The following is a 27115-nucleotide window of genomic DNA, read 5'->3' as shown; positions in this document are numbered from 1 at the left end:
AAGTTAAAAATCATTAAAATTATTAAAAATAGAAGAGTTAAATTTGTAAAAAAAGTTTGAAGTAATATATAAAAATAATTTATTTATTTTAAATTTATTTATTTTCTTTTCTTTTCTTTTCTTCTTTCTTTCATTTTTTTCTCTCTCTTGTATTTGCTTTTAAACCTTTTAATAACCAAACATAGCCTAAGACAATAGAAAATCCCCTCAATCTTTATAAACTAGGGAAATCCTAAATTCTCAGTTAAGAGAAGAGGACCACGGGAGGTCAAATCCTTTGTTTGAAGCTTTTCAAATTTCTCCAAATCTTTAAAGTTCTTTGGAAGGTTTTTAAAGGGGAAAAGGAGATTCATAATTAATAAATATATAAAAGAATTTTAAAAAATAAAAAATACAAGAAGAATAGATTCATCAAATTTTTATTTAAATAAATATTTCCTTTTTTTTTTTTTTTACTATTTTTCAAAACATAATAACTAAACTACATAATATTTCCACAAAATTCTCAGTAATAATAACTAAATTGTATTTTCTTTCCTACATACAAAACAAGAATAATCATATCGTATAATTTTTATTACTTGAAAAAATGATAGTGACTAAATTGTATTAATTTTGGAAATGTATAAAAAATAATTATTTAATCCTAAAATTATTTGTTATTTGAATGCATAGAAAATGTTGGATTATGATACCTAAATTAGTTTTGTTATATTTCCTTAAGATGTGAGAGGTGAAGTTTTTCTTATGTGATGAATAACTAATTTGTCTCTAATATATATTTAATTATTTATATTTTAAAGGTTTTTTTAGCAAATGCAACCGTAATTAAAATGTTGTTTTAAGTTGTAACTTTTCTTTTGATCAGTAAATTTTGAAGTGTTGATGTACTCTACAGATGTAATATTAGATTGATTGTCAAATCATATTAAAATTTTGTTTTTTTTTTTTTTTTTTTTTTTTTTTATGTTTATGGTTTTGGTTATCAGAAAAAAAAAATTGCAATATTTCAAAGGTATGAAATACGAGTAATTTTTCCTTTTATTATCCTCAATAAGTGAATCATGCAAGTAAAAAATAAGTAAAAATTAAATTAACTTACATCCCACCAATGATTTAAATTTATTTTTTTCATAGTAAAAAAAAAAATTCATTAATTTTTTTATTATTAAAAAATGACTAAATCACAAGTTTTTTGCGGCTTCGTGTAGACTATTAAAACTTTTACACCCAAATTCAAATTACATGATACAATTATTTTTCCACTATATGTATATAAATGAAACACATCCATACACAGAGGATGTGACATTTGCTGGCGAGATAAAACACCATCCCCTCCAATTTATTCATTCAACCATGAAATTGATGAGTTTCAGGCATCTGGGAGGGGCTTTCCTTCTAGAAATGCCGTAAACAGCGCCAGTGATCTCGCCGGTTGTGATATGGGTGCTGTGTGAGAACCTCCTCTGATGGTCGCAAAAGATAGGATATCACCGTACACTTGCGTCCACCCACCCACCTGAAGAAGAAAGGAAAAGTGGAAAACATGGTCATTACGGTCACTTATTTTTAATTTGTCTCACCTTCAATTTCAATTAGTATGTGGAATGATCATATGTGAACCTGTTTCTTCTCGAACCAATTTCTGTAAGGCACGGTTGTTTTCAGCTTCAGCTTCTTTGCCAATCCCTCCAGTAAAGACCTGGTTCCAATTAGGGAGATCCTTGAATCTTGATCTCCGCTGCAATTTTATTTTATTTTTTAATTGTTATTTTCATAATTGTAAATAAAAACCCAACATTTCCAGATGTCATATCATCAGACGAATGGAACCTACCTGTAAACAGAGGCGCGGATCCCAGACCTAACAAGCCATTCCACAACTTTAATAGATGGAATCACAGCGTCTTTCAAGAAGTGGGCACTATCCCTGCAATACAGAACAATGTTAAAACAACAGATCCAAGAAATCCGGAATCGAAATCGATTTCCCACGGATGAGGAGAGAGGAAATGGAATGATTCCCTTCCTTTCCTTTCCCCTTAAATAAAGTAAACCCGTCCATAGAGTAAATTGGAAATGTGTGGAATCCTTACGGATAGCATAAAGTCCAGTTGGGCGTGCCCACAAGCTGGGCATGGAGAGACTTCTGCACATCTTTCCTGTTTAGATACACGTCCACTTCATCTGTTAGGCAGACCTCTTCCTGCATGAGTCAAACCCAAATATTACCATCAAAGTCAAGTACAAACAAGTCTTTTTTTTTCTCCTTCCCTCTGCCCACCAACTGGATTGAAGAAATGAAACCTTACCGATGATAAACATTTGACCCAAGAACATCAAATGGGTCAACTGATCCACCAATTTCTCCCGCAGATTTGTTATATACCTCGTAACACTCGGGCGACAGAGACTCGCTGATATTATAAACCCATCGCATAATTTGGGAATAGTTGCAGGTGGACGTGAGAAGTGCGTGTGTAGAATCTGAAATCAATCCATGGGACCAGAAAAAGTCTCCTTGGGCATTCATATCAGTATCGAATTCTAGAAGAGGATTTCCAATCTGCATGCAGCCATCAAATCGAGCTCAATTATCAGTTTTAGCCCAACCATTTATTTTAAGAATGTATACTTAATGCAAATTTTCTTTTTCCTCTACTCACAAGGATTCCTTTCAAATTGAAATTCTTGCCGGAATTAATAACGAGCTGTGCAAGTTGCGGAACGTAGTGACCTAACATAAAATTAAAAGGAGACCTTCAATTAAAATAGGAAGAGAAAATAAAAATTGATGAATTCACCATGAATTCAAATGATTGTCTTAACCTGAATAACAGGTCTTCACTAAAATTACCTGCATAACTCTCCCCTGTAATGAATAATTCTCTGTTCCTGTACTTTGGAAATTTCATGAACCAGCCCTCCAAGAATGCGAGATTGTCCCGTGCTTAAGAAAAACATCCAAATATCAGTACGTTTGAAGACAAATGTTAAGCAACTTTAGTTGAAATCATTGACAAAAGGGGATAAAAAATGAACCTGTGACTTCATCATTTATATCGTCATAGAAGGACTTATTACGAGAATAAGAAAACCCAACTCCAGCTGGTGACTCCACATACAACATATTTGCCTCTGTGATAGAAGAATTTCAGAGGTAAATTTCATCATTTTAGTAATTTCATTAATATCAAAGTCGAGAAAAATTGAGCAAAGTGCACTAAATACTAATAAATTCTATCACACTTGATTGAAATTGAAAACAACTTTGTCCAAAATCTACAACACACCTCTGTTCCAGCTATGCTTATTCCTGAACAGAGTGTTCCCGCGGGGCCTAAAAGGGCCATGTTCCATGAAAGCCCCCTCTCCTAGGGACGAACAAGCAGGTCCTACAAAATAAATTCCACTACTCAGAGACCAAGAATGAAATGATTCTAACTTTATCTACTTACCTTAACAAGATGCCAGAGAAGAAGAATTTGATACTAATTACCTCCAGCTACCAGAGAACAAGAGGCTTTGAGCCAGTAGGATCAGTTACTGCTTCAACAAAGTAGTAAAAAAGAGCTCTGCCTTGCTTTTCATCAATGGTTACGTATCCACCAAACTGTTGGAAGCTGACATGTGGTTGTCCAGGCAAGCTTCCGAGTTTATCCGACTCGGAGACGGGCTCCATCGCGAAGCACAGCGGAGCTACACATAGTGTGGCCAGTACCACCATCCATGAGCAGTGGAGTTTCATGGTCTGAGAGAGAGGTAGAGAATGGTGTTTAAAAACCATGTGATGCTCTGTTCTTATATAGAAGTGAAGGAAGACTTAAAAAAAGACCTCCAACTACGCGGTTGTCGAAGAAATTCATGCATACAGAGATGATAAACCTGTTCTGCCTACGTCCGCCGAAGAAAATTATGGGTACAGGTGATGTACTGGTGATAAACCCTGGAGTCTTCTGGACGATACTTCCGGGATAAGTAATCAAATTGTCCTGGATATGGAGATACGATGACAGGGGGACCAAGTCTATGCTATGCTCTGTATCATGTGGAATAATTTTCATTCAACTTTGACATTCATATCGTTCGTCTTTGTTCGACTCAAATTAATGACTTCTAACAAAATGGTTGATGACTAGCACTAATTTCTAATATTAAAATAAATAAATAAACTTTTTTTTTTCTTCGTGTTTAAGAATTTTCTAGGTGTTTGACAAAGTCTTTAAAATTGCTTCTAAACATCATCTATTTTGTTGTTTATACAAGCTAATTGGATTAAGAAATATTAATCCGACCTAGATTTGAGTTGAAGATTCACCCATCGACCTCGACCCAAAATTTATCTTACTATGAATATTTTATCATTTTAGTATCAATATAATCATAATTTTAAAAATAAAAAGTTATTTTTTTTTAATACAATATAAAAACTCGAAGTTGCAAATGAGATTTAATGAACTAAATTTTTCAAAATTTTAGTAGTTTTTAAAATAATTTAAAACTTTAAAATTTTTACTAATTAATTGTAACATCCTCTGAATTGTTAGATAGGAAATTTTTAGTTTTAAAAAAATTATATAATAATTAAAAATCCAATTAAATTAAAAATAATTAGGAAATTTAAATAACCTCAAAATTATAGAAATAAGCTACAAAATAATTATTTCAACTAATAAGTGTATTTAATTAGAGGATATATTAGAAGTGTCACGTGTCACATTTATAGAGGTTACCAAATGTTACATATATACGAAGAATTGGGCATTGCAAGAAAAGGGGATATACTTGAAATTTGGGGATGTATTAAAAGCGTTACAGTTTGTGGTTGGCCTTCCCACTAGAAGGCCTATGATATTCTATTGTACAACCAAGGATGAAAATATCCGTAATCACGGATATATCGGTACTTCGATTTTACGGATATATCGGATATATCGGAGATATATCGGCGGATATTTTGGAAAAAAATATTGATAAGCTTAAAATTGTTAAAAACTCATAAAAATGTAAGGAAAACCTCATAATAATATAATTAGAAGTATAATAGACATTCTAAAGTTATTTTATTGAAAATTTTGATATATGTATATCATGATTTATTATATTTGATAATAATATCGTATGTATCGATAAAAATATGAATTTTATAAGTGTATATTTATTATTAAATTACATCTAATATTATGATATTTGATTATAATATGTCTAATTTTAAAATATATATTAATATTAAAATATGATCCATTTAATTCAATTGTATTAAACAATATAAAATAAATTATGATATATATATAATTTTTTTAATATTTAATTAATTATTAATGATATTAAAAATATTATGAAGAAAATTATATAATTTTTATATTTTTGGTAATTAATTAAAAGATCTTGTATTTAATTATAATTAATTTGCTTTTTAAAATATTCTTTTAATATTTTCATACTGAGTTTAAGTATATATATATGTTTTGCACATTATATATCAAGGGGCTAGTTAGCCCAAATGGTAAGTGGTCCCCTCGACAGCAAATGGGAAGCGTATTGTAGCGGGTTTGACTTTGTTTGACCCGCGTTGACCAGGCGATATATCGCGAGAAATCGGCGATTTTTCACGATTTATTCCGAAATATCGTCCTTCGATATTTTCTTCCATGTGTACAACCACTTCATATTAATAGTACAACAACAACACCTACTGTACTACTAAAGTACCAAGGAAACCTTCTATTTCCTTTGTTTTACATCCTAATGTAAATAATAAGGGTATTTTATATTAACTCATATTTCTTCATTTAGGTTTTCTTTTCTTATTTTTCTTCTTTGAAAATTTATTAAGATTGTATTTGTTCCCGAAAAATATTATGGACATAAAAAAAAATTATTTTCTCATGTTTGATTGTCTTATAAAAAATATTAAAGAAAATCAAATATAATTAAAACTAATTAAAAACTTATATATATTTAAATTATTTAATATTTATACCGATAAATTAAAATAAGTAAAATGAGTTTGAAATAATAAATAAAAATAATTTATCGACTTCTAATATATTTTTTTTATTTTCCTTCACTTTTTATTTCCTTTTACTTTTCTTTTATATTTTATTTTCCCTCAAATTTTTTGGGAACTAAACATAGCCTAAGAGAAAATGGTATAGAAGTTGAATACAAACATGAAGAAGTTGAGATTTTTCATCTCTGCTTAGAAGAGACACTAGAAGTCATAGAATCAAAAAAATTACCACTTTACAGTTTACTAGTCGGACCCATGGTCAAATGACAGTTGCATCGATGATGTCATAAATATATCATTTATATTTTATTAAAATTAAAAATAATTTTAAAATATTTAAAATATATATAATTTAAAAATAATAATAATTGTAATATTATTTATTCATTTTTATATAAATGGATTAATATTTTAAATTTATTAAAAATATGTATATATAATATTTAAATATGAAAATATATTGAAAATGGAAAAAAATTGTATTAAATGAAAAAATCGAATTATGTAATTATATATATATATTATTTTTTGAAATAGCCTATCTAGTTGTTTCTTGTTAGGCTTATATCCTATCCTATTTGAAACTTAAGATCTACGGTTCAAGGTCCTTGTTGCAACAGCAAAGCTGATGTTTTTTTAAGGCCAACACTAAACCAAATGGCTATTGGGCCGATGGAGGCTCTAATGGTCCATTTTGCAATAATAGAAGTGGGCTTGGACTATTGGGCTGGGGAATTTTGGCCCATTTTGCTAAAAAAAATGAAACAGGTAAAAGGAGGACCCATCTGGTTCTACAAGAACCGGCCGGCTCAACCGAACCGGATGGGTCAAATGAGTGAACCGAAAAGGTCACCAATAGTTCGATCGGCTATTTTTAAAACAGTGTCTTTTCTTTGAGAAAATGTGGTTAGAAATTAGGTTTTTGAATGTGTGTAAATTTTTAGTATTTTTAAGTCCATTTTTCTACTTTTTCGATTGTTTGGTTGCCCAAAAAAAAAGTGAAAGAAAATATTATATTTTAAGTTTGACTCATATAAATTATTAGGAAGTGTATGAAAATAATTATGATATTGCTACTTGAGGGGAATTTGGTAATACCTTTCAACCTACAAGGAGTAAACCCTAATTTCTTTCAACCAACTCTAATAGATTGAGTTCATGAAGGTCGTTTTCATGGAAAAAATGGGTTTCCCATGAACGTGAAATACCTTGGTTTTTGGTAGTTTGATTAGCTTATGATTTTTAAGTTATTGAGACTTTTTGATAAAATATTAAAAATTCAAATTATTTTTATCAAATAATAAACCGGATAATGACTCTAACCATCCAAGTTTTGTTATATTTGGACTATGTGTGCCCCATGAAAAATTTTCAAACATGGTAACACAAGTAAGAGATTCACAAAGATATAGTTTGGATCATTTGTGTTTCTCAAAATTCTCCTAACTCTTTTTCTAGAGTATTATACTTAAAATTATTTTTATGTGATATTAGACATTCTAAAGAATCTAATCTATAAATTTCGTCTAGTTTGACAATGATACCCTTGTACGAAAAATTCCAAAGAGATGAATGAAAAACAAAGTGATTTAACATGGACAATTTTAAATCACTTAGGTTTCTTGAAATTATAGAATATTTTGACCTAATTTTCATGATTTTTAATTATTTTTATATATTATTACACTTAAATGTATATAAATGTATTACAAAAATAAATTATTTGTCTTTTGAAATAAATTAAATTTATTCATATAATTCATTTTAAATAAAATATCACTAATAATTATCATTTTCCAAAATATTATAATTTATTTTTACTAATAAAACAGAATTTATAGATTTATTAAGATACTAATATCTACATTTTATAATTTTTTAGTAAAATGTTATATTTTTAATAAAAAAAATATATAATTTATGTTTCCCTTATTAATTTTATTATTTTTAAAATTTGTCATTATATTATTATTTTTAGATAATTATTTTGTATTAGTTCTTTATAATTTAATATCTTATTGATTTAATAACCCCTTTAAGATGGATAAAAGGTTTATGTGAACTTCTTAAATATTACAATTTATTATTGAAAAAATTAAAATATTATCATTTATTTTTAATAAAAAAATATAGTTTAATATTTAAGAAAAATTATAATTCGAGAAATTAAAAAAAAAACAAAAAAAAAACAAATTTGAGTATGTTTCGTAAGAGCTATCTTTGAAAAATAGGTGAGACAAATAATTAAAAATAAAAATAAAATTAATTTTTCTTAATTATTAAGAAATAAAAAAAAATCGAAACGTTAATTTTCCCTGGAAGGGAATTTGAATTAGCAATTTTTTCCCGAACCCCGTTTCGGCTCGGCGAACTGATCTTTTAGATCTCCTTTTCCAAGATCTCTCTTCACTCTTCCTTTGAATTTTGATTTCAAACCCTAGCCCTACCCAATTTGGCAACAGGCTTTCTTCTAGTGGGAAGCTGAAGGTTTGTTGAATTCGAATCTATTTGTTTGTTTCCTTGAGTTGGCATTGTTGAAAATTGTTTTCCATTAAGTCCTTTCATTTTTCTGAATATTTTTTAGTTGAGTTTTGTTGTAGTGGTGGATGATGCATGCGAGGTGTTCGATGAAAAATGCAGAAAATTGTTTGACAAAAAATCATGCTGCTGTTGTGATGGTGAACCTTACAGAGTTTGCATCAAAATATGAAAGAGTTCAGCAGATTTTTGTTTGTCTGAGCTGGGCTATTTTTTAATGGTTGGGTGTTAGTACCGTTTGGAAATGTGTTCTTTTGATCTATAATTTTGTTTAGCTATTCTGATTTAGGGTATGTATCAGGGTTTTAGTGGGTTCATCATGTATGAGAAATGGGGATGTGTTTTCAGAGGATATTCTGAGACACTTAGTATCCTGTGCTTGCAAATTGGGTGCAGCTCTGGTTGGGTGATTATGGCTAATGAAAGGCCTAGACATGCTCCTGATTCAATAATGTTTACTCATTAATTGCTTTTATTATTTGTTGCTTCTTAAATTTCTAGATCTAATGCCTTTGCAACTATTTCGCTGTATGCTTACCTCTGAAATTAAGCTGCTCTTTCTGCATTCCCTTCTAGGCAGGCTTATGCATTTTCTGTTTGTATCGGTTTCCTCTGCAGAGTCTAGAAGATATTCTTGTTGTTTCTTTGTTGGTTTTAATGTGAAATCTCTGTTGGATTTAAATGTATAGAAGGTAGGAAGAGTTGGGATATTGGGGAGCGTGTGTTTTTCTCTGTTCGTTTTTCCTTTTAGCTTAACATCATGGAGTGATTACATCCTTGAAATAGAATTATTATTAACGAAAGCCACCTATATTTTCTATTTCATGTTTTTTCATCTATTCACCAATTTTTGAGAAATTCTTGCATTGTTAGACCAGGTTTTGCAGGCAAATACTCAGTTTAACAGCTTAAAATTTATTTACATTTTAAATTAGATTATTGTTTTCCTGGTAGTTGGAGTAAGGAGCACATAAAATTAAGTACCTCTAGCACATATGCTTACAGAATGTTGTAGGATGCTGCCCCAGTTTGCCTGGACTCTATTGTTAACAGCATCAGTACCATAGAATGTAAGGGTTGCAGCTCAGTGAAGGGACTGTTGATTTGTTGGAAGAAGAGGGGCTGATGTTGGTTGTGGAGAAAAATATTTGTTCTAAAGTTTGATGATTGGAAATATGAGATGAGTTGGAAGTTTGTCATGGAAAAGCCATATGCTATGGAGTATACATTTAAGCAAAGACATTTCCTGTATGGTTTTAATTGTTCTTATTGGGAATTGCCTATCAAATATATATATATATATATATCTATATTAAATGGACTTGTGACGATGGCAATGCTATTGTTGTTTGGATACTTTGTCTTTTAGTTTCTTTCATTTTTAGTCACTTTGATGGCATTGGCGTTACCTTCTTTAGACATAACTGTTTGGTTTAGCCTTATAGCTTCTTGCATGCCCTTCAGTTGATAGTATTTGTTAAATTGAATGGATTTGCATACTTAGCTAAGGATAATGTGTCTTCTTATAGGTATGTTCATCTCAATGCTTGCTTTGTCAGTTTGCTTTTCATGTCCTGAAATTAGTTAACAGTATGCTACTATTCTTGTCTTAAACTTTCAGGCTCTTTCTTCTAAGGTTGGTTGATTGGACCAAATTTTTCAAAAACAGAAATCCTTTTCAGTCTATTTGTATGGATCCGGAGGCTGCACAGACTGCCCGAGAATCTCTTGAGCTGGCATTTCACATGTCAAACATTCTTGACACAGGACTTGATCGACACACCCTTTCTGTCCTCATTACTCTTTGTGACCTGGGTTTGAACCCTGAGGCACTGGCTGCTGTGGTGAAGGAACTTCGAAGAGAATCCTGTTCCTCGTCCCCAATGCCAGAGACTCCATCATCTGTTTCCTAGGCAGGTTTGTGGTGTATTCTGCTAACGGTCAAAGAAAGAAGAAATTGTAGTTCACTTTTGTTTCAAGCAGGGTCCTTTGCAGATACAGGTTTTCTTTTCCTTATGGAAGTGATTATTCTCTGAGCTTATATTCTCTCACTTCATATCCACTGTTATGTCTTGGCTTGTTCAGTTCCTTCCATTTTCGTATTATTACTTTCTAGCAGTATAATAGGTGCAACAAAAATGAAATGTGTAAGTCACATATATATCCAACTATAGCTGCTTTGGGAGGACATGAAATAGCTATAGACAATGAAAGTAAAAAGCAAGAAGCTATTAGAAACTGTAAATAAATACAAATAATCTATTGCTAATTATCAATCTACTGAAATAGCATAACTAGCTGGCTTTCATTGAAGGTGGTGAGCAAAAACTTCTTCTTTGCCCATCTATATGAACTTCCATTTAGTAATATGGCATTTGGATAGCTTGGGGGAATGAATCATGACCTCAATTTATCATGTTTGATGCAGTGTTTGAAACACAAGTTATAACTGCAACATGCAACAAACACCTTAATCACCAAATTAAAGTAGGAAGTATGTCATTGAAAATTTCAAAATGCCCTTGTTTTGAACGTGAATTACTGAAAATAGATGTTCTCACATAATGCTATAGAAAACATAATAGAAACATTTCTAATACCATGTAAAAATTGATAGATGAATTCAAGTTAGATAAGACATTTAAATGGTCTATGATTGTAACGACCCACTCACTCTAATACCATTCTATAATGATCTGCTCCGTTTTGAATCCAATGAGTCGAGTCTTTATAGTTTTAAAGCCTGTCTATACAGTTAACATTCTTCCCTTAACCGATGTAAGATATCAGAATGATTCTATCACGGTTTGCTCTTATAATTGGATTGGAACTTGGCATATCATGACATTTTTTGGGATATATAGTTTAATGCTTTCTAGGAATAAGATCCTTTAGAAAAGTTGAATCAGATGCTTTTAATTAGTCAAGGGAAAGATCCCATTGGTAGCTGACAATTGACAATGTAGATTGGTCATTGGTCCAGAGGAGTTGTTTTAATCTTCGATGAGTTTAATCAGGGGTTTATTGCTTCTGGATGGTTGCCTTGAGAGCATCCTAGTCCTCCAGCACACCAAACTTGAACATAAAATGTCTGGTCCTATTAGAAAGACAAACACAAAGATTGAAAAGAAAAAAATAAAATAACATAATGCTGCCATCCGTATCTTTCGATAACAATTAAATGATAAGGAGATGGTCATTCTAGTTAATGCCACAGGCAATCACTTGATGCAATTGTCACAGGTAACATGCATGCCCAGATTTGTTCCATTACCATTACATCCAGTAATAAATTTAATGTACATAATATTAGCAACATTAAGATGATTATTATGATTTATAGTCCTAATAATTCTCATTGACTAGTACAAACTGAGCCACAAGGGGGTGATGGAAATTTAAACAAATCTATATAAATATCTAATAAAAGTTGCAGTCCACATCCATGGGTATTTTTCACATCCCTGGTTGGGTTTTCCAGGCTGGTTGGGAAGACAGACATTCTATGGTTGGAGGTACAATTTTACTTCCACATGCTCCAACTACTAATAATGACTTTCCAGGAGGCAAAGGTATCATCAGTGGAAATTTGTTTACTTGTCTTGGGTACACTTTGATTTGATAAAAAATATTCACAATAACCCTTTTTTTGGCGTATTATTATTCATTGACTTATGAGCACCAAATGTGTCATCAAGGATAAGACTTAAATAAGATATGGGGGAATCAACATGACATGTGAAATTTGAATGAGCAAGCATGACATATAATCAGGCTAGCTTCGAGTACACGATTTTAAGTGAAGGTAGCTTTATATCGACATGTACCTTAGCCATGGCATCTATTTGCCCCCATGTGTTGAAACAGACTTATGGATTAGGCCAGGTTCTTGCTACCCTATATTAAACATTGATAAGGTCCTTACATATGTATATGGGAATATTAGGCTGCTGATATGATGCATGACCATTTGGTCTTTACTCTTTCACATTTGTTAAATTCTTTGGGGAATGAAGGTTTCTGAGTCAGTTGAACAGGAAGAGAACATTCCACATAGCTTTAAGTGACCGGCACTACGTTAGGTGTGTTCTTACTTGCTTGGAAATGAGGCCTAAAGGAGGGCACTTTAGGAGCAATGACGGTTTGTTTGTTTTCCACTTGCAATTTTTTTAATGTATTTTTATTTTTATTTTTCATGGTTTTTTTGGTCATGTAAGACCGAGTTATCATAGCATGTAGTGCAGTACACCTTGCGGCATGTCTCTTTCAAGATGCTACCCAGCCCAGCCTATACCGAGAAAAATCGAAGTAGGAAATTGGAAATTTGCCCTCATAATTAAAAATGCTTGATAACCCCAAAAAGAAAAAGGAAAAAAAAGGAACCATTCAAGATGGGTATTCCTCAAAGACAACAACCCACCTCATTGGCACCTTGGGTCTGCGGAGCAACCATATTATTAACCATTAGGTGGGTATGTGTTTTATTTGGAGGATGGAGTGTATAAAGGTGAGAGAAAGGGGGGAGTTGTTACTTTTAAATGGTAAGACAATTATTAAAATCAAACCATATCTTGAGATTTATGGCTGTCTAAAGCACTCACCAAATCAAACTCCAACTTTGATATGGACCTGAAGCTTTTAGAATTTTTGTATGCGATGAAAGAGATCTGATACGACTGAGATGCTCACCAGTCACCACTCTTCACGGGTGGCCAACCCTCTTTATTAGCCAGACTACTGGTACATATTTGGTAGTAGGGACAACCTTAACATCAAGGAAGTCATGTAGATCTCTAAGATCCTTCACGAAGAACTATAATGAGAGGCTTGCAATGAAATGAGAAGTAAAGCTTAAGTGGTTACTAGTATTGATAAGGTCATCAACATAGAGAAGAAAATAAATTATGATATTGTTTTTGGAGTATATGAATAATAACACATCTATTAAGAGTCCTGAAAAGTATGATATGATACAACAAATTTAAAGTTTATAATTTATTTAATAAAGTTTCAGTTGCATTTTAATCTATTCTTATTTCATACATTTTATCTTATGAGTATTTTGACTTATATTTCTTGTATTTTGCATGACTTGAATATATTAAAAGTTGTACGGGAAGATTCAAGTTATAAGTTCTTTACAAATAGATGATTTGTTTAGAGGTCAATTCATGGACTTAGACAACTCATTACAGGTTGTAATGCATTACCTCTTAATTAAAGAGATAATCGGTCTTACCCACTAAGATGAGGTTTCTATGGTAAATACACTAGTGTGTTTGGTTACACATTAGATAAAACTTATGTTGAATCATGACCTAAACTTATGTTGAATCATGACCTAAGATTATTGAGTAGTCATGACTTTATTAAACTACTATGAACCTTGAGAGAATATTGAATTTGTAACAAAGTTAGTAATGACTTTAATGTACGAGTGAAATCCTAAAGTAATTATATATTCCTTATAAATTGGGTCACTGTTGATGGAATTTGATTGCAATATGTATTTTCAATATGAGCATCATGATATATCATGAAATTAAGACATTATGTCCCCTTGGGTAATCCTAAGGAGATGTGTTTAAGTAAACTATGATCATAATAGTTTTTTTAGTGAAACTTGATATAAGCTCTTTGTGAGTTGGGATATGTTAATTAATTATATTATAGGAGGATTTGGAACCATAAAGATAATCTTGAGAAGTTGATATCTTTCACCTTGTTGGATTACAAATATTAATTCATAAAGAGATTGTATGCATAAGTTAATCAATCACCACTTTGCATTGTTAAGTCAGATTAGTAGCAAACCCAACTTCAAGAGTTTGAACACTAACACAAACACTAAGTAATTTTCCTTAAATGCCTTTTTAATGAAAGCACTACTAACAAAAAATGTGATGGACTAAAAAAGGTTTTAATTAGAATCATTCCTAAACATGTTTCATATTCCGATAGGATGTCAACCCTTTCTACCTTACATTTTTTTGAAGTTAAAAGCCTAGAATAGGCATTTTAGTGTCCTAGGGTGACATTCCAAAGGTTTTGATAATTTAATTTTCATAACTAGTAAATATAAAAAATAATTTATAACATATAAAAAATAATAAACTTCATAATAAATCAAAATAATTAAGAATAACTAAGGTGACATTTAAATATACTTTCTATTTTATTTTTAAAAATAAAAACCTCTTAACAAAATATAAGAGCTCTTATAAAAAATACAAAATTCACTTTGTATCTTAAAAACTCTTTTTAAAATCTTAAAATTTTTAAAAATTGAACTTTAAAATTTTCAAATAAACAAGGTATGTGCTCTTACATTTTATATATATATATTTTTAAAAAGAAATTTATAAAAAAAAATTCACCTAAATAACGCATTTTTTCACTTAAATTAATATTTAAATTGTATACTTTTTATTACTTGAGAAAAAGGATAATAATGGAATTGCATTATTTTTAGTTATATATAAAAAGAACAATAATTTAATTACATAATTTTTTTTTTTGTAATTTGAACACATGAATTGCAAACAAAAAAAAAGAAATTGTGAAAGGTGTGAAATATGGAAATCATACATAAGTAAGTAATTTTTCCTTTTATTTTGCCAATAAATCACAATAATGCGGGATTAAAAATAAGTGACATTTATTTTGTAATTCATAAAAGGGAAAAAAATAAATAGAGGAAGAGAGAGAGAGAGAGAGAGAGAGAATGAAAACGAAATGAGGAGACAAAGGAGAGAGCAGAACCTGCACTGCAACCACGGGAAAGCAGAGAAGAGCGAGGGGCGTCCACGAGAGAAAAAGAGTTGGGACTTGGAAAGGGTTTGGATTCTTCTGAAACTTGCATCCATTTCATCTTTTGTTCAACAACATTAAAACTTACGCGTCCACCCTCCATCCTCCAGGTCTGAAAAGCGCACCGGAGGCGCGCCTCTTCCATGTCTTGAACTCTGGCTCGTATGCCTTTTGGGCTCGACACGTACCTGAAGCGCTCCTCGACGCGTACCTGAAGCGCGCCTCGACGCGTACCGAAGCGCGCCCCGATGCACACTGAAGCGCGCCTGCCAATTCCTTCACCGACGCCCAAATAGTGGGACAAAATCGAAATTTGATCTCCATTCTCCACTATGAGTGGTAATAATGTATTAGAATGAGTCACCAACAGATTAAAATAAGATTACTTTTTTAGGTTTTTCCGCTTGATGCAGAAAGCTTTAAGCACGTCTTTCCGGTTTACACACTTGACCACTTCGTTGTTTTGTTGCATCTGCATCCTCTGTGGCTTTCTGCATATGTGAATCAAAAGATGGACAGCTGTAAAGCAAAGTCACACCCCTCAAACTGTAAACAATAAAGAGAGAATCCAAACTTCACCTGCGGCATCATCAAGGATGAATGGAAGTATCAGTTCTGGAAAAGAAAATAAACTTTGACTATAATAAAATATTAATATTTATATACTAAAATAGTATCATCTTTAATAAAAATATATATAATTTATGTTTTTATTATCATATTACTAAAATCAATTATTTTTAATTACAACACCATTTTTTATTTTTAATAAGGCTTGAATTTAATTTAATTTATTAATATTATGAAAAATTGAATTTCTAAATTTTTTATAAAATCAAAATATAAAAATATATTTTAAAAACAACTAAAATTTGTTTATCCGAATGTGTTTTTTTGCTCTTACAAATTATTTTTTTAAAACGCTTATTAAACACATTTTTAAAAGTACCAAAAAACATTGTTTCTTTTTCCTTTAATTTCAAAACTAATTTAAGAAAACATTGTAAAACAAGGCCTGGACTTGAATTTAATCTTCATAATTAATAATTAATAAATATATAAAATAATTTAAAACATATAAAATAAAAGAGTGTATTACACTTTATCTTCAACCAATAGTGTGTTTTCCATATTACCCCTTTACATTTAAAATTCAATAATGTACCCATCATACTTCATAAATACATGCCATATACATTTATTGTATTGTGTGATGTTGTTAGTTATAATGAACAAAATATGCATAATGTTGAACATTGACATGGTTTAAGTGATGACAAAATCATCATTTCAATTTAAAAACCCCAAACCAGTCTTCCTTCTTCAAACAAACTTTTAAATGGAAAAAAAAAGGTACAACAAGTAAAGATACAAGAAGAGAATAAAATGAAAATAATGTTTGTCATTGAATAGAAAGAGCAAGAAATGAGAATATGAAGATAAGCAAATAAAATGATAATGATATGGGAACTGAGGAAAGAGAGCAATACCTGTGATCACTTTGAAGCAAAGAATAATGGAACGCAAACAAGTTGAGAAGGGATAGGTTGGTTTTCCATTTTGATTTTTTGTTCCAAGTACACTGAAGCTTAAGCCTCACACGTCTCAAGTTGAGACTTAACTTGACTCACAAGACTCACTAGAAGTCGTCCACTCAATTTGTTCCTGTTTTAGACTTAATTACTCCTTGTACAAAGTCTCATATGCAGAGTCAAAACTCACCTCATTACCATCAAAGTCACTTGACTCACAAGACTCACCAAAAACTTCTTTCTTGAGTGTTTCCTCAATGATACTTACCATAAAGGTTGTGAAATTAGTGCATTCCTCACTTGCATTTGATTCTTTTTCACTTGATTAACATGATTTTGTGTGACTCCAAATGACTTACATGGCTTTCTTTTTTTTTTTTTTTAGGGACATTCGATGACATAGTGCCTCTTTTCCCCACACTTGAAGCACTCAACCTCAAGGTCCTTTTTGACATTCTTGTCTTTCTTTTTGTCTTTTACATTTGATTTTTCCATTGAATTGTTCCATTTTTTTAGCATTTTCCTTGGACTTCTTATATTTCTTGAACTTCATGTGTTTTTTTTAATTTTCTAGCAAATCTAGCAACTTCTCTATCCGACATTTTCTCATCACACTCACCTTTGGAACCTAAGGACTCATCTTTAATGGTATTTAAGGCAATACTCTTTGATTTCTTAGGTGATCCAAGAGTCATTTTAGAGGCTTGGAGTGAACCTACAAGTTTATTTACTTTCAAGGAATCCACATCCTTGGACTTTTCAATGATGGTGACTTTTGCTCTAAATCTCTTCGAAAGAGATCTTAGAATTTTTGAAACCACTTTGGAGTTAAGAATGGGCTCACTTAGATTAAAGCTAGAATTCACAATGTCCATCTATTTTGCATAAAACTCTCCAAAGTTTTCATGATCTTCCATCTTAATTGTCTTAAACCTAGAGGTCAACATCTGAAGTTTGAACACTTTCGCAACAATAGTTCCTTCATGAGTCACTTAGAGGATGTCCCAAGCCTCCTTAGCCAAAGTACATGTAGCTATCCTATGGAATTCATATGTGTTAATGGCATTAAAGATGGAATAGATGAGTCTAGCATTGTTCTCACTAGCTTCATTATCACCTCTATCTCATTCTGACTTAGGCTTGATAACATTTGTTGGTCTATCTTCTCTATTAAATACCTTAGGTGGAGACTAACCAAATTCAACAACATTCCAAACTTTTTTCACTTTGCATTTTGAGAAAATATTGCATTCTCACTTTCCAATGAGAATAATTTTCATCGGTTAAGAATGGTGGTCTCCCAATGGAAGCTCCCTCTTAATGAGGTTCTATAATTGAGATTCAAGAAAATGATTTTTGCTTTAAAAACCTACTCATATGCCAATTGAAAAGGTGAATCTCAATAATGGACTACACCTAGAAAGGAGGGGGGGGGGGGGGGGGGGGGGGGGGGGTGGAAGAGAAAGAGAAAGAGAGAGAGAGAGAGAGAGAGAGAGAGAGAGAATAAGTGTTGTTGAACTAAAAAAATTTACCCAACAAGGATTACCTAACCTTAAAAATTTTCAATGTCCATAAACTTCTCTTCCAACAACTTTTCAACAAAGCATAAAAACCACGAGCAAGTATGTATACACCAACACTCTTTCAACAATTTATAAAATGCAATTCACATGCAAGTGCTTCAATACTCCTTAAAATTTATTCAAAAGAACAATTATCTCCTTAACTCATTTTAATTTACTACAAGATACCATTAACCAAAATAAACAAAAAAATAATTGAAGATATTCCATGGATAATCATACTTATTTCAGCTCATATATCTACCATTCAACATATATGCTTAAGTATCCAATGATATCAAAAACTGAAAATAAATCAAATAGTAGAGTGAGAGAAAGAGATAATTGACACTAAGTGATTAAGACCCCGCTGTTTGGGAATAGTTTCGAGGAGCTGTTGGAGATTAATGCTTTGGTAGTTTTAACGTGGAAAACTTCCAAAAAGATAAAAAACCATGGGCCTACTATAAAATCGAAAACATTCACTATGAAGAATCAAAACTGAATACAAGGTTTTACCTACCTCAAGCCAATCAATCCTTTCAAGACTACTTGACTAGTACCTTCACTTTCAGCTTCTCACTTTCTTCTTTCGGAACACACTTGGAGTCCGCACCAAGCTCGATCTCAGTCTCTTCTTGAATTCACACAAGAAGAAAATGAGTTTTTGCACAAAACTAAGAGAATGAGAGATAAATTTTTAGAAATCAACTCATGTTCATTTTCAAAAAATCCATTAAAAAAAAATTTCTTGGAAAATTTGGATGGGATTTTCTTAGGAGGCAAACACCCTTAAAATGATGAGGAAATAAATAATCCTCTCACGGCTGTTGCAATCATTACTTCCAAAAAATGGGAAATTTTTTATTTTAAATGAGAATGAAACCCTTAATCCAATGGCTAAAAATTGATCTTAAAAATAGGTTAGTTGGATCGATCTACCCTTGCACCTGGATCGATCCAGAAATAGGGGAACAAAATATAAACCGAGTTAGGGGACACTTAGGAATTTTGTCAGAAATTGCCAACCTAACTAAACACTCACATATAGGTTGGTTTTCCATTTCAATTTTTTGTTCAAGTACACTAAAGTTTACTCCTCACGCGTCTCAAAATGTAAAAAGTGCACTTAAAGCATGCCCCATCCATGTTTCCTCCCTTGACGGGTTTGTCTCTTGAAGCATGTCTTGATGTGTGCTTGAAACCAATGTTTAAAATATCGCAAATTTTTAGTGAAATTTTATCGATATTTCACTTCACTTGTTAGAGTGATTCAATAGGGACCGAAAATTAGGAGAAATTTAGCTTATATTTTGGAATTATCACCGAAATATCTACTTTTTTTTTTTTTTATCAATTTTTCATAAATTTTCATGATATTTCAATCAATTAACTATTGTTGGGTCAAAAAGGCTTGAACTCATGCCTAACCATCGTTGGGGCAAGTTTGCCTTAATATATATACATATGAATATATTAAACTTCATCGTTATAAGAATATTTTAATAAATATATTAATTCTAATTATTTTATTTTAAATTTTATTTAATTGATTACTAAAAGTAGAAAAACCATCATTATAATTTTCTTAACAAGTATGATAATTAAATATAAAAAATATAAATATTAAAAAAAATCATACATGATCATTTATTTGAATTAAATAAATTGTAGTTTTAATATTAAATCTATCATCATTTATCTCATTAATCATATTTTAAAATTTTACTATCATTTCACTTTAAATTTTTTTATGTTTATCCTTTTAATTTTATTTAATTTAAATATTTTCATTTTAAAATATTGAAAACATAAATGTATTCACAAATTGCTAAAATGTAAATAATAATAATAATAATAATAAAGGTCTAATATTTTATAAATTTAAATTAATTTGATAGGATAAACTATTAATATAATGTTTAATAATTTTAATTCTTTAAATAAATTAATATCTATAATAAAAAGTTGTTACCACATATAATAAAATTTTAGAAAATAAATCTCAAATAAAACATTTTATATAAATCTTAAAAAGGATTTTATTTTTTTATTTAAAATGTAATAAAACATGTTTTTAATAAAAATAGTTTTAAAATTTTAAAATAGATGAATATAAATATATGAAAGGAATTTAAGATAAATTTTTCTAAATTTTTTTATAAATATTATCCTTCATCATAATTACGTTATTTGCACTTACAAAATAATTTTAACATGTATATTTTCATTTATTTTATTATTATTTAAAGTTTTTTCTAAGTATTTTTATGAATTTTGAATAATTTTTGCTCCACTATTAAAATATTCACTTATATTTTATCGATATATCCATAAAATTCAAGTACAGTCGTATTTACCGATATTTTCATTCTTCCTTGCGCATGCACTTTAAGTGCTCCTCCATGTGCCATCAAAGTGTTTGTTCCCTTGCCCCCAATCACTTATTAACCAACGGGGCCACACTATGCTCCTATCCACATCTCCATTTTCTTCATCCCCAAGCTTAGTCCACTTGTTTGTTCAAGTGCATAGTTGGGGTTTGCTCTGAATATACGCGCAGGTGCTCAACAACAGAAAAAACGGATATATTTAAAGGAGAATCAAATATAATTAAAACAAATTATAAATTTTTATATATTTAATCAAGAAAAAAAAAGGGAAATAAATTTAAAATAACATATAAAAATAATTTATTAATTATAAATATATAAATATTTTTTCATTTTTTTCTTAAATTTTTAAAGAACCAAACATAATATAATTTATGCATTTTCAAATTATTCAATCTTTATACAATAAAATTAAAATGTATGAAATGACTTTCAAGTAATGTCTTAAAACTATTTATTAACTTTAAATATATTTTTTAATTTCCTTCACATTTCTCTTCCAATATTTTGGAAACTAAACATAATTTAGTTAATTTTTCTCAAATGCATTTTTATTAGAAATACAAAAGTATTACATAATAAAAACATTTTAATTAGAATATTTAGATAGGGATGATGACCTTTTCTCCCTTACAGAATTTTTGAAGTTAGAAGTCCCGAGTAAATATTTTAGCTTCCCAAATTGACATTGGGCCTAAGCTTTTAAAATTTTAATTTTCATAATTAGTAAATATTAAAACATATAATAAATAAATAATAATAATAATAAACTTCATAATAAGTTAATTAAAAAAAAAAAAGAGTAATGGTTTCGCACTTTCATTTTTTACTATTTTAAAAAGATTAATAATAATTCAATCATATAACATTTTTGCTAGTTAAAAAAATCAATAATTTAATTGCATAAATTTTTTATTACCTAATATAGTCAAGAATAACTAAGGTGACAAGTGGATATACTTTCTATATTTTACATAAAATATAAAACCTTTACATAAAATATATAGTTCTTATAAAAAAACAAATGTAAAATTTGCTTTGCATCCATTTCATTTTTTGTTCAACCACATTCAGACTGACGCGTCCACCCTCCAGGTCTGAAAAGCGGGCACCGGAAGCGTGCCTCATCCATTCTCAAACCCTGACGCGTATTCCTTTCGGGGTAGCCGCCTTGCTCTGAAGCGCGCCTCGACAAGACCCCGACGCGCACTGGAGCGAGGCTCGACGCGCAACTGAAGAGTTCCTTGGCCAATTCGCTCACCTGAGCGCCCCTCGACACGACCCTGAAGCGCGCCCCGAAGCGCGCCCCAACGCGCACCTGAAGCGTTCCTTGGCCAATTCGCTCACCTGAGCGCGCCTCAACACGACCCTGAAGCTTACCCCGAAGCGACCTGAAGCTCGCCGCGACGCGCACTGGAGCGAGGCTCGACGCACCTGAAGCGTTCCTTGGCCAATTCGCTCACCTGAGCGCGCCTCGACACGACCCCGAAGCGACCTGAAGCGCGCCCCGACGCGCACCTGAAGCGCGTCGCAACGCGCATTAGAGCGAGGCTCGACGCGCACCTGAAGCTTCCTTGGCCAATTCGCTCACCTGAGCGCGCCTCAACACGACCCTGAAGCTTACCCCGAAGCGACCTGAAGCGCGCCCGACGCTCACCTGAAGCGCGCCGCGACGCGCACTGGAGCGAGGCTCGACGCGCACCTGAAGCGTTCCTTGGCCAATTCGCTCACCTGAGCGCGCCTCGACACGACCCCGAAGCGACCTGAAGCGCGCCCCGACGCGCACCTGAAGCGCGTCGCGACGCGCACTAGAGCGAGGCTCGACGCGCACCTGAAGCTTCCTTGGCCAATTCGCTCACCTGAGCGCGCCTCAACACGACCCTGAAGCTTACCCCGAAGCGACCTGAAGCGCGCCGCGACGCGCACTGGAGCGAGGCTCGACGCGCACCTGAAGCGTTCCTTGGCCAATTCGCTCACCTGAGCGCGCCTCGACACGATCCTGAAGCTTACCCCGAAGCGACCTGAAGCGCGCCCCGACGCGCACCTGAAGCTTCCTTGGCCAATTCGCTCACCTGAGTCCGACTCCCAAATAGTGGGACAAAATTGAATCTTGATCTCCATTCTCCCCATGAATTGTGATAATTATTAGAGTTACACTTGGATACTGATTTTAAAAAATATTTTTAGCATTTTTAATATTTAAATAATAAAAAATTTCAAGTATTACAGATGTTAAAATTATTTTGTAAAATCACTATGAAACAACATTTTTAGTCACAGATTCAAAGTAAATTATATTTTTAGTTAATGCAGAAAGCTTTAAGCATGTCTTTCCTGCTTAAAAACACTTGGCCACTTCGTTGTTTTGTTGTATATGCAAGCAGCAATCATCTACATCCTCTGTGGCTTTCTGCATATTTGAATCATAAGCTGGCTGTAAAACAAAGTCACACACAACTTTTTAACACACTATTTTTTAATACAAACTGATAGAGATTCATATAGAAAAAATATTCCTCCCCGTAACAACTAACAAGAAGAAAAAGTGAAACCGCCTCCACGTCATTTTCTGCTTCAACAAATTACTAGAAAAGAGCACTGTGTTGCTTTCCATCTATGGTTACATATCCAGAAAATTGTTGAAAACTGACGTGGGCTTGCAGAGTGTCTCCATTGTTGAGCATAACGGAGTTGTACATGTTGTGGCTATTATTATAAGTATAACATACCATCCATGACTGGGATTTCAGGGCTTTGATGAGACAGACGTCTCTGGACTCTGGAGAGAGAGACAGATGAATGGAGACCTTTGGTGTGTGACGTAGCTAGGATGATGGTGTCTTCTCTTATAGATACCACCAATGTTGATTAATTCGACAAACTTAAACAATCAAATTAATCTATCGTTCTTTAGTATAATATTCAGTTTATTATATAATATGCTTTGAATTTTTATTCGAAAAAGTCAACAAAAGATTTTTTTTTTTTTTTTCTCAAAAAATTACATAATACATCTTAAGAAGTGTATCAAATTTCAACCTATTTCTAAATCTCTAGAAGAGTGCAAGTCGGTGGTACTGCTACTCTCTGCCAATCAGAGCTTTCTTCCACCATATTCTTAAAGCCATAAAATCGTGGTTTGCTTCATGTTGCATCGTCTCCTCCCGAAGTTGAGATCCAAGGGTGTGAAAACAAGAGAGTGGTCGTGAGATTGAAGAACAAGGGTTTTAGGGCTAGGAAAGAAAAGGCTGTTGTTTGGTTAGGATATTAGGTGTTGTGCATGGGCCATTAATTTTAGGCTTGGAATATTGATCCCCCATATAGTGCTAGTTATGGGCTGATAAGCTTTTTGGTTTGGTTTAGGCTTATAGTTAGCAGTTTATCCTTCTCTTTACGAAAAAAATCTGCTTCTAATTCTAATCTGAGTGTTCCAACTGAAGTCCTCTACAATAATCACAGGATTTTAAATGCAAATTTGCCATTCTGATACCTGAGATGCTGCTAAATGCATGGAAAATGAGGATGTGAAGAGCATTGATCTAATCTCAAAGGAAATGCATTAATATCTGAACTCAATATGAAGAGACATCCTCTGTTATCTAGTAATACATAATGACCTATAGTTCTTATCCATGAATTTGATCCATTCATTCAGCTGGTGGGGGTTGTCCTTTTAGAAATGCAGTGAACAGAACTAGTGCTCTGGCTGGTTGTGTACCCGGCACTGTATGTGACCCTCCTCTCACGGTGGCAAAGGATAGGATGTCACCATAAACTTGCGTCCATCCACCAACCTAGAAAAACAGAAGAAAAACCATCATGAATGAGATTTGAATCATCCGATCTTTAATTAAGCAGTTGAAACTTGAAGTGAGTTATGAAGTTAATCTCATATTCATGTATAGAAGCCAACCTGTTCTCCCTCAAACCAATTTCTGTAAGGTACAGTTGTATTCAGTCTCAACTCCTTCGCCAATCCATCCACCAGAGTCCGAGTTCCAAATAGTGGGATTACTGAATCTTGATCTCCACTGTAGAGGTTTTTAAGTATTACTATCACTATTTTGAATCATAATGAAAAAAAATAGCGCCCATATGTATCATGTAACATTACCTGTAAACAAAGGTCCGGATACCGGACTTGACAAGGGAGCCCATGACAGGAATCATGGTTATCTCCTTGTCTTTTATATTGTATCTAAGAGCACTGTAACATGGAGATTAAAAAAAAAAATAATAATATCCATGAAATCGCAATTTTAAAAAGCAAAAGGTAAGAGCAAAAGAAAAAGCAAATATGGATGCTAGAAAAAAAGTTGGTTATGTAGTAGAGGTCCATTGTAGATTGAATTTTACCCGCTGCACATACTCCAGTTGGCGACTCCAACTAATCTAGCATGGAGAGATTTCTGCACATCTTCCCTATTCAAATACTTGTTTACTTCGTCTCCTATACAAACATCCACATTCTCTGTGACTTGCTGCATAGGCCAAAAGCAAAGTCATGTACAAACTAGAGCAAAATTGTGCAAATTCCTAATACATGGTTCTTCCTGATTTAAAAAAGTAAATTATCATGGTGATGAAATTAATTGCAGTGTATTTTAATGGTGGAGCACTGTTGAGATAATGTTAACCTCACCGGTTGTGGATCGACAGATGGTAAGCAGGAGTTAAGAGTGACATCAAACCGGTCAACAGAGTCACCAACTTCTTGTGAATATTGGCTTCGTACAGCTAAACAAGCAGGTGATAAAGAACCAGATGTCTGCTCTCTGTTCATTCGAGAATAATTGCACTTGGAAGAGAAAAGATTGTAAGTAGAATCTGATATCAAGCCATGGGACCAGTAGAAATGTGGGACTGAGTTGTAATTAGTATCGAAATCCATAAGAGGATCTCCCATCTGCAATATTAAAGTTAAGTCCTAACATTAATTTCAGCCCAATCCTTGAAGAAAAACTAATCCGGATTTTTCTCTGCCTCAACTCACAAGGATTCCTTTCAAATTGAACTTCACGCGGGACTCAAGAATGAGTTGGGCAAGTTGTGGAACAAAGTGACCTGAAAAAAGAATAAATCAAGCAGAGGATTGAAGCAAAAAAAAATCATGTTTGATCAGAGCGCTTGAAATCAAAGGACAAAATTTTGGTTAACGTGGGGAAGAGACTTGTGAATATTCTTTATTATGTTACAGCATACCAGCATAACTCTCTCCAGCTATGAACAATTCGCTGTTCTTGTATTGTGGGAATTTGATGAACCAATTCTTCAAGAAGACGAGATTGTCTCGTGCTTATAAAGAAAAGCAGACCCATAATCAGTTAGAAAAATGTGTCAGATTGAAACCAATTCTCAGTAACCGCTAGTTAAATTCTTGATGAAATTTTAAAAGGAAAAAAAAAAACCTGTAATCTCATCATTTAGGTTGGTGTAGAAGGACGTATTAGCAGAATAAGAGAATCCAGTTCCAGCAGGTGACTCCGGATATAACATGTTTGCTTCTGTAACATAAAGAAATAAAAAAATATGGAGTTCATTACTTGACTACGGCCCCTTTTGGGGTCATTTTCCTTTCCATGACTACAGCCAAGTAGCACCCTCCTACAAAATAAAAAAGGAGAGAAAAGTATTTTGTGGCGTGCCTCTGTTCCAACTGTATTTATTGGTGAGTAGGATATCTCCACTGGGTCTAAAAGGGCCATGTTGGGCGAAAGCTCCACCTCCCACGGAGGAGCAACCAGGTCCTATACAAGGAAAAATATAAAATTAATGCTAGATCTGTTAAAAACTCAGAAATGATTCTAACTTTAGCAGCTACAGTTAATTTAAAGCATAAATTTTACCTCCACTGAACCAGACAACCAGAGGCTTCAAAGCAGTTGTGTCATTTTCCGCTTCAACAAAGTAGTAAAAGAAAGATCTGTCCTGCTTTTCATCTATGGTTATGTATCCCGAAAATTGTTGAAAGCTGACTCGGGGTTGTCCCGGCAAACTACTGATTTGATCAGCCTGGGCAGAGTGGGACTCCACTGCTGATGAACAGAAGTGAACCAGAGCTGCACATACTGCAGCCAGGATCATCATCCAAGACTGGGTTTGCATGGTTACCGAGAGAGAAAGAGAAGCTATGGAGACAGCTTGATTCTCCAATTTATTATAGGAAGGGCACAATTTCCATGCGTTGAAAAAAGTACCTAGTATGAACGCAGATACATTTGGAGTGGTGTTTCTTTGGACGTCATGAGTGACGCCAAGGTTGTC

General features: G+C 32.6%; 4 protein-coding genes across 5 annotated transcripts; 1 reads left to right on the top strand and 3 right to left on the bottom strand.

Annotated features, from left to right (window-relative positions):
* Positions 1 to 1202: 1202 nt before the first annotated feature.
* Positions 1203 to 3797, bottom strand: LOC117920629 (serine carboxypeptidase-like 45). Its single transcript, XM_034838232.1, has 11 exons — positions 3503 to 3797; positions 3297 to 3398; positions 3046 to 3141; positions 2861 to 2953; positions 2670 to 2740; positions 2316 to 2569; positions 2252 to 2279; positions 2100 to 2209; positions 1841 to 1933; positions 1627 to 1744; positions 1203 to 1522 (listed from the first exon to the last, which is right to left on the bottom strand). The coding sequence occupies exons 2-11, from the start codon at positions 3361 to 3363 to the stop codon at positions 1376 to 1378; spliced, it is 1077 nt and encodes a 358-aa protein (XP_034694123.1). The 5' UTR covers positions 3364 to 3398; positions 3503 to 3797; the 3' UTR covers positions 1203 to 1375.
* A 4534-nt stretch (positions 3798 to 8331) lies between these two features.
* LOC117919961 (mitotic-spindle organizing protein 1A-like) lies at positions 8332 to 10616 on the top strand. The gene is made up of 2 exons (XM_034837282.1): positions 8332 to 8503; positions 10176 to 10616. The coding sequence occupies exon 2, from the start codon at positions 10246 to 10248 to the stop codon at positions 10465 to 10467; it is 222 nt and encodes a 73-aa protein (XP_034693173.1). The 5' UTR covers positions 8332 to 8503; positions 10176 to 10245; the 3' UTR covers positions 10468 to 10616.
* An 11247-nt stretch (positions 10617 to 21863) lies between these two features.
* Positions 21864 to 22972, bottom strand: LOC117920628. Its single transcript, XM_034838231.1, has 3 exons — positions 22829 to 22972; positions 22509 to 22682; positions 21864 to 22464 (listed from the first exon to the last, which is right to left on the bottom strand). The coding sequence occupies exons 1-3, from the start codon at positions 22970 to 22972 to the stop codon at positions 22228 to 22230; spliced, it is 555 nt and encodes a 184-aa protein (XP_034694122.1). The 3' UTR covers positions 21864 to 22227.
* Positions 22973 to 24385: 1413 nt separating this feature from the next.
* LOC117919758 (serine carboxypeptidase-like 45) lies at positions 24386 to 27036 on the bottom strand. Of its 2 annotated transcripts, XM_034837005.1 has the most exons (10): positions 26698 to 27036; positions 26497 to 26598; positions 26260 to 26355; positions 26054 to 26146; positions 25845 to 25915; positions 25494 to 25757; positions 25208 to 25332; positions 24966 to 25058; positions 24765 to 24882; positions 24386 to 24645 (listed from the first exon to the last, which is right to left on the bottom strand). In XM_034837005.1, exons 1-10 carry the CDS (start codon positions 26954 to 26956, stop codon positions 24499 to 24501), a joined length of 1368 nt encoding a protein of 455 aa, XP_034692896.1. In that variant the 5' UTR covers positions 26957 to 27036; the 3' UTR covers positions 24386 to 24498. The 2 variants fall into 2 exon arrangements, with proteins under 2 accessions (XP_034692896.1, XP_034692897.1); XM_034837006.1 differs by lacking the exon at positions 24966 to 25058 and having other exon boundaries at positions 26698 to 27035.
* Positions 27037 to 27115: the final 79 nt, after the last annotated feature.

The sequence above is a fragment of the Vitis riparia genome, chromosome 8, assembly GCF_004353265.1.
Source record: "Vitis riparia cultivar Riparia Gloire de Montpellier isolate 1030 chromosome 8, EGFV_Vit.rip_1.0, whole genome shotgun sequence".
Lineage (NCBI taxonomy): Eukaryota > Viridiplantae > Streptophyta > Magnoliopsida > Vitales > Vitaceae > Vitis > Vitis riparia.
Note: the sequence above shows the minus strand (reverse complement) of the source record. Positions and strands in the feature narration are given on the sequence as shown.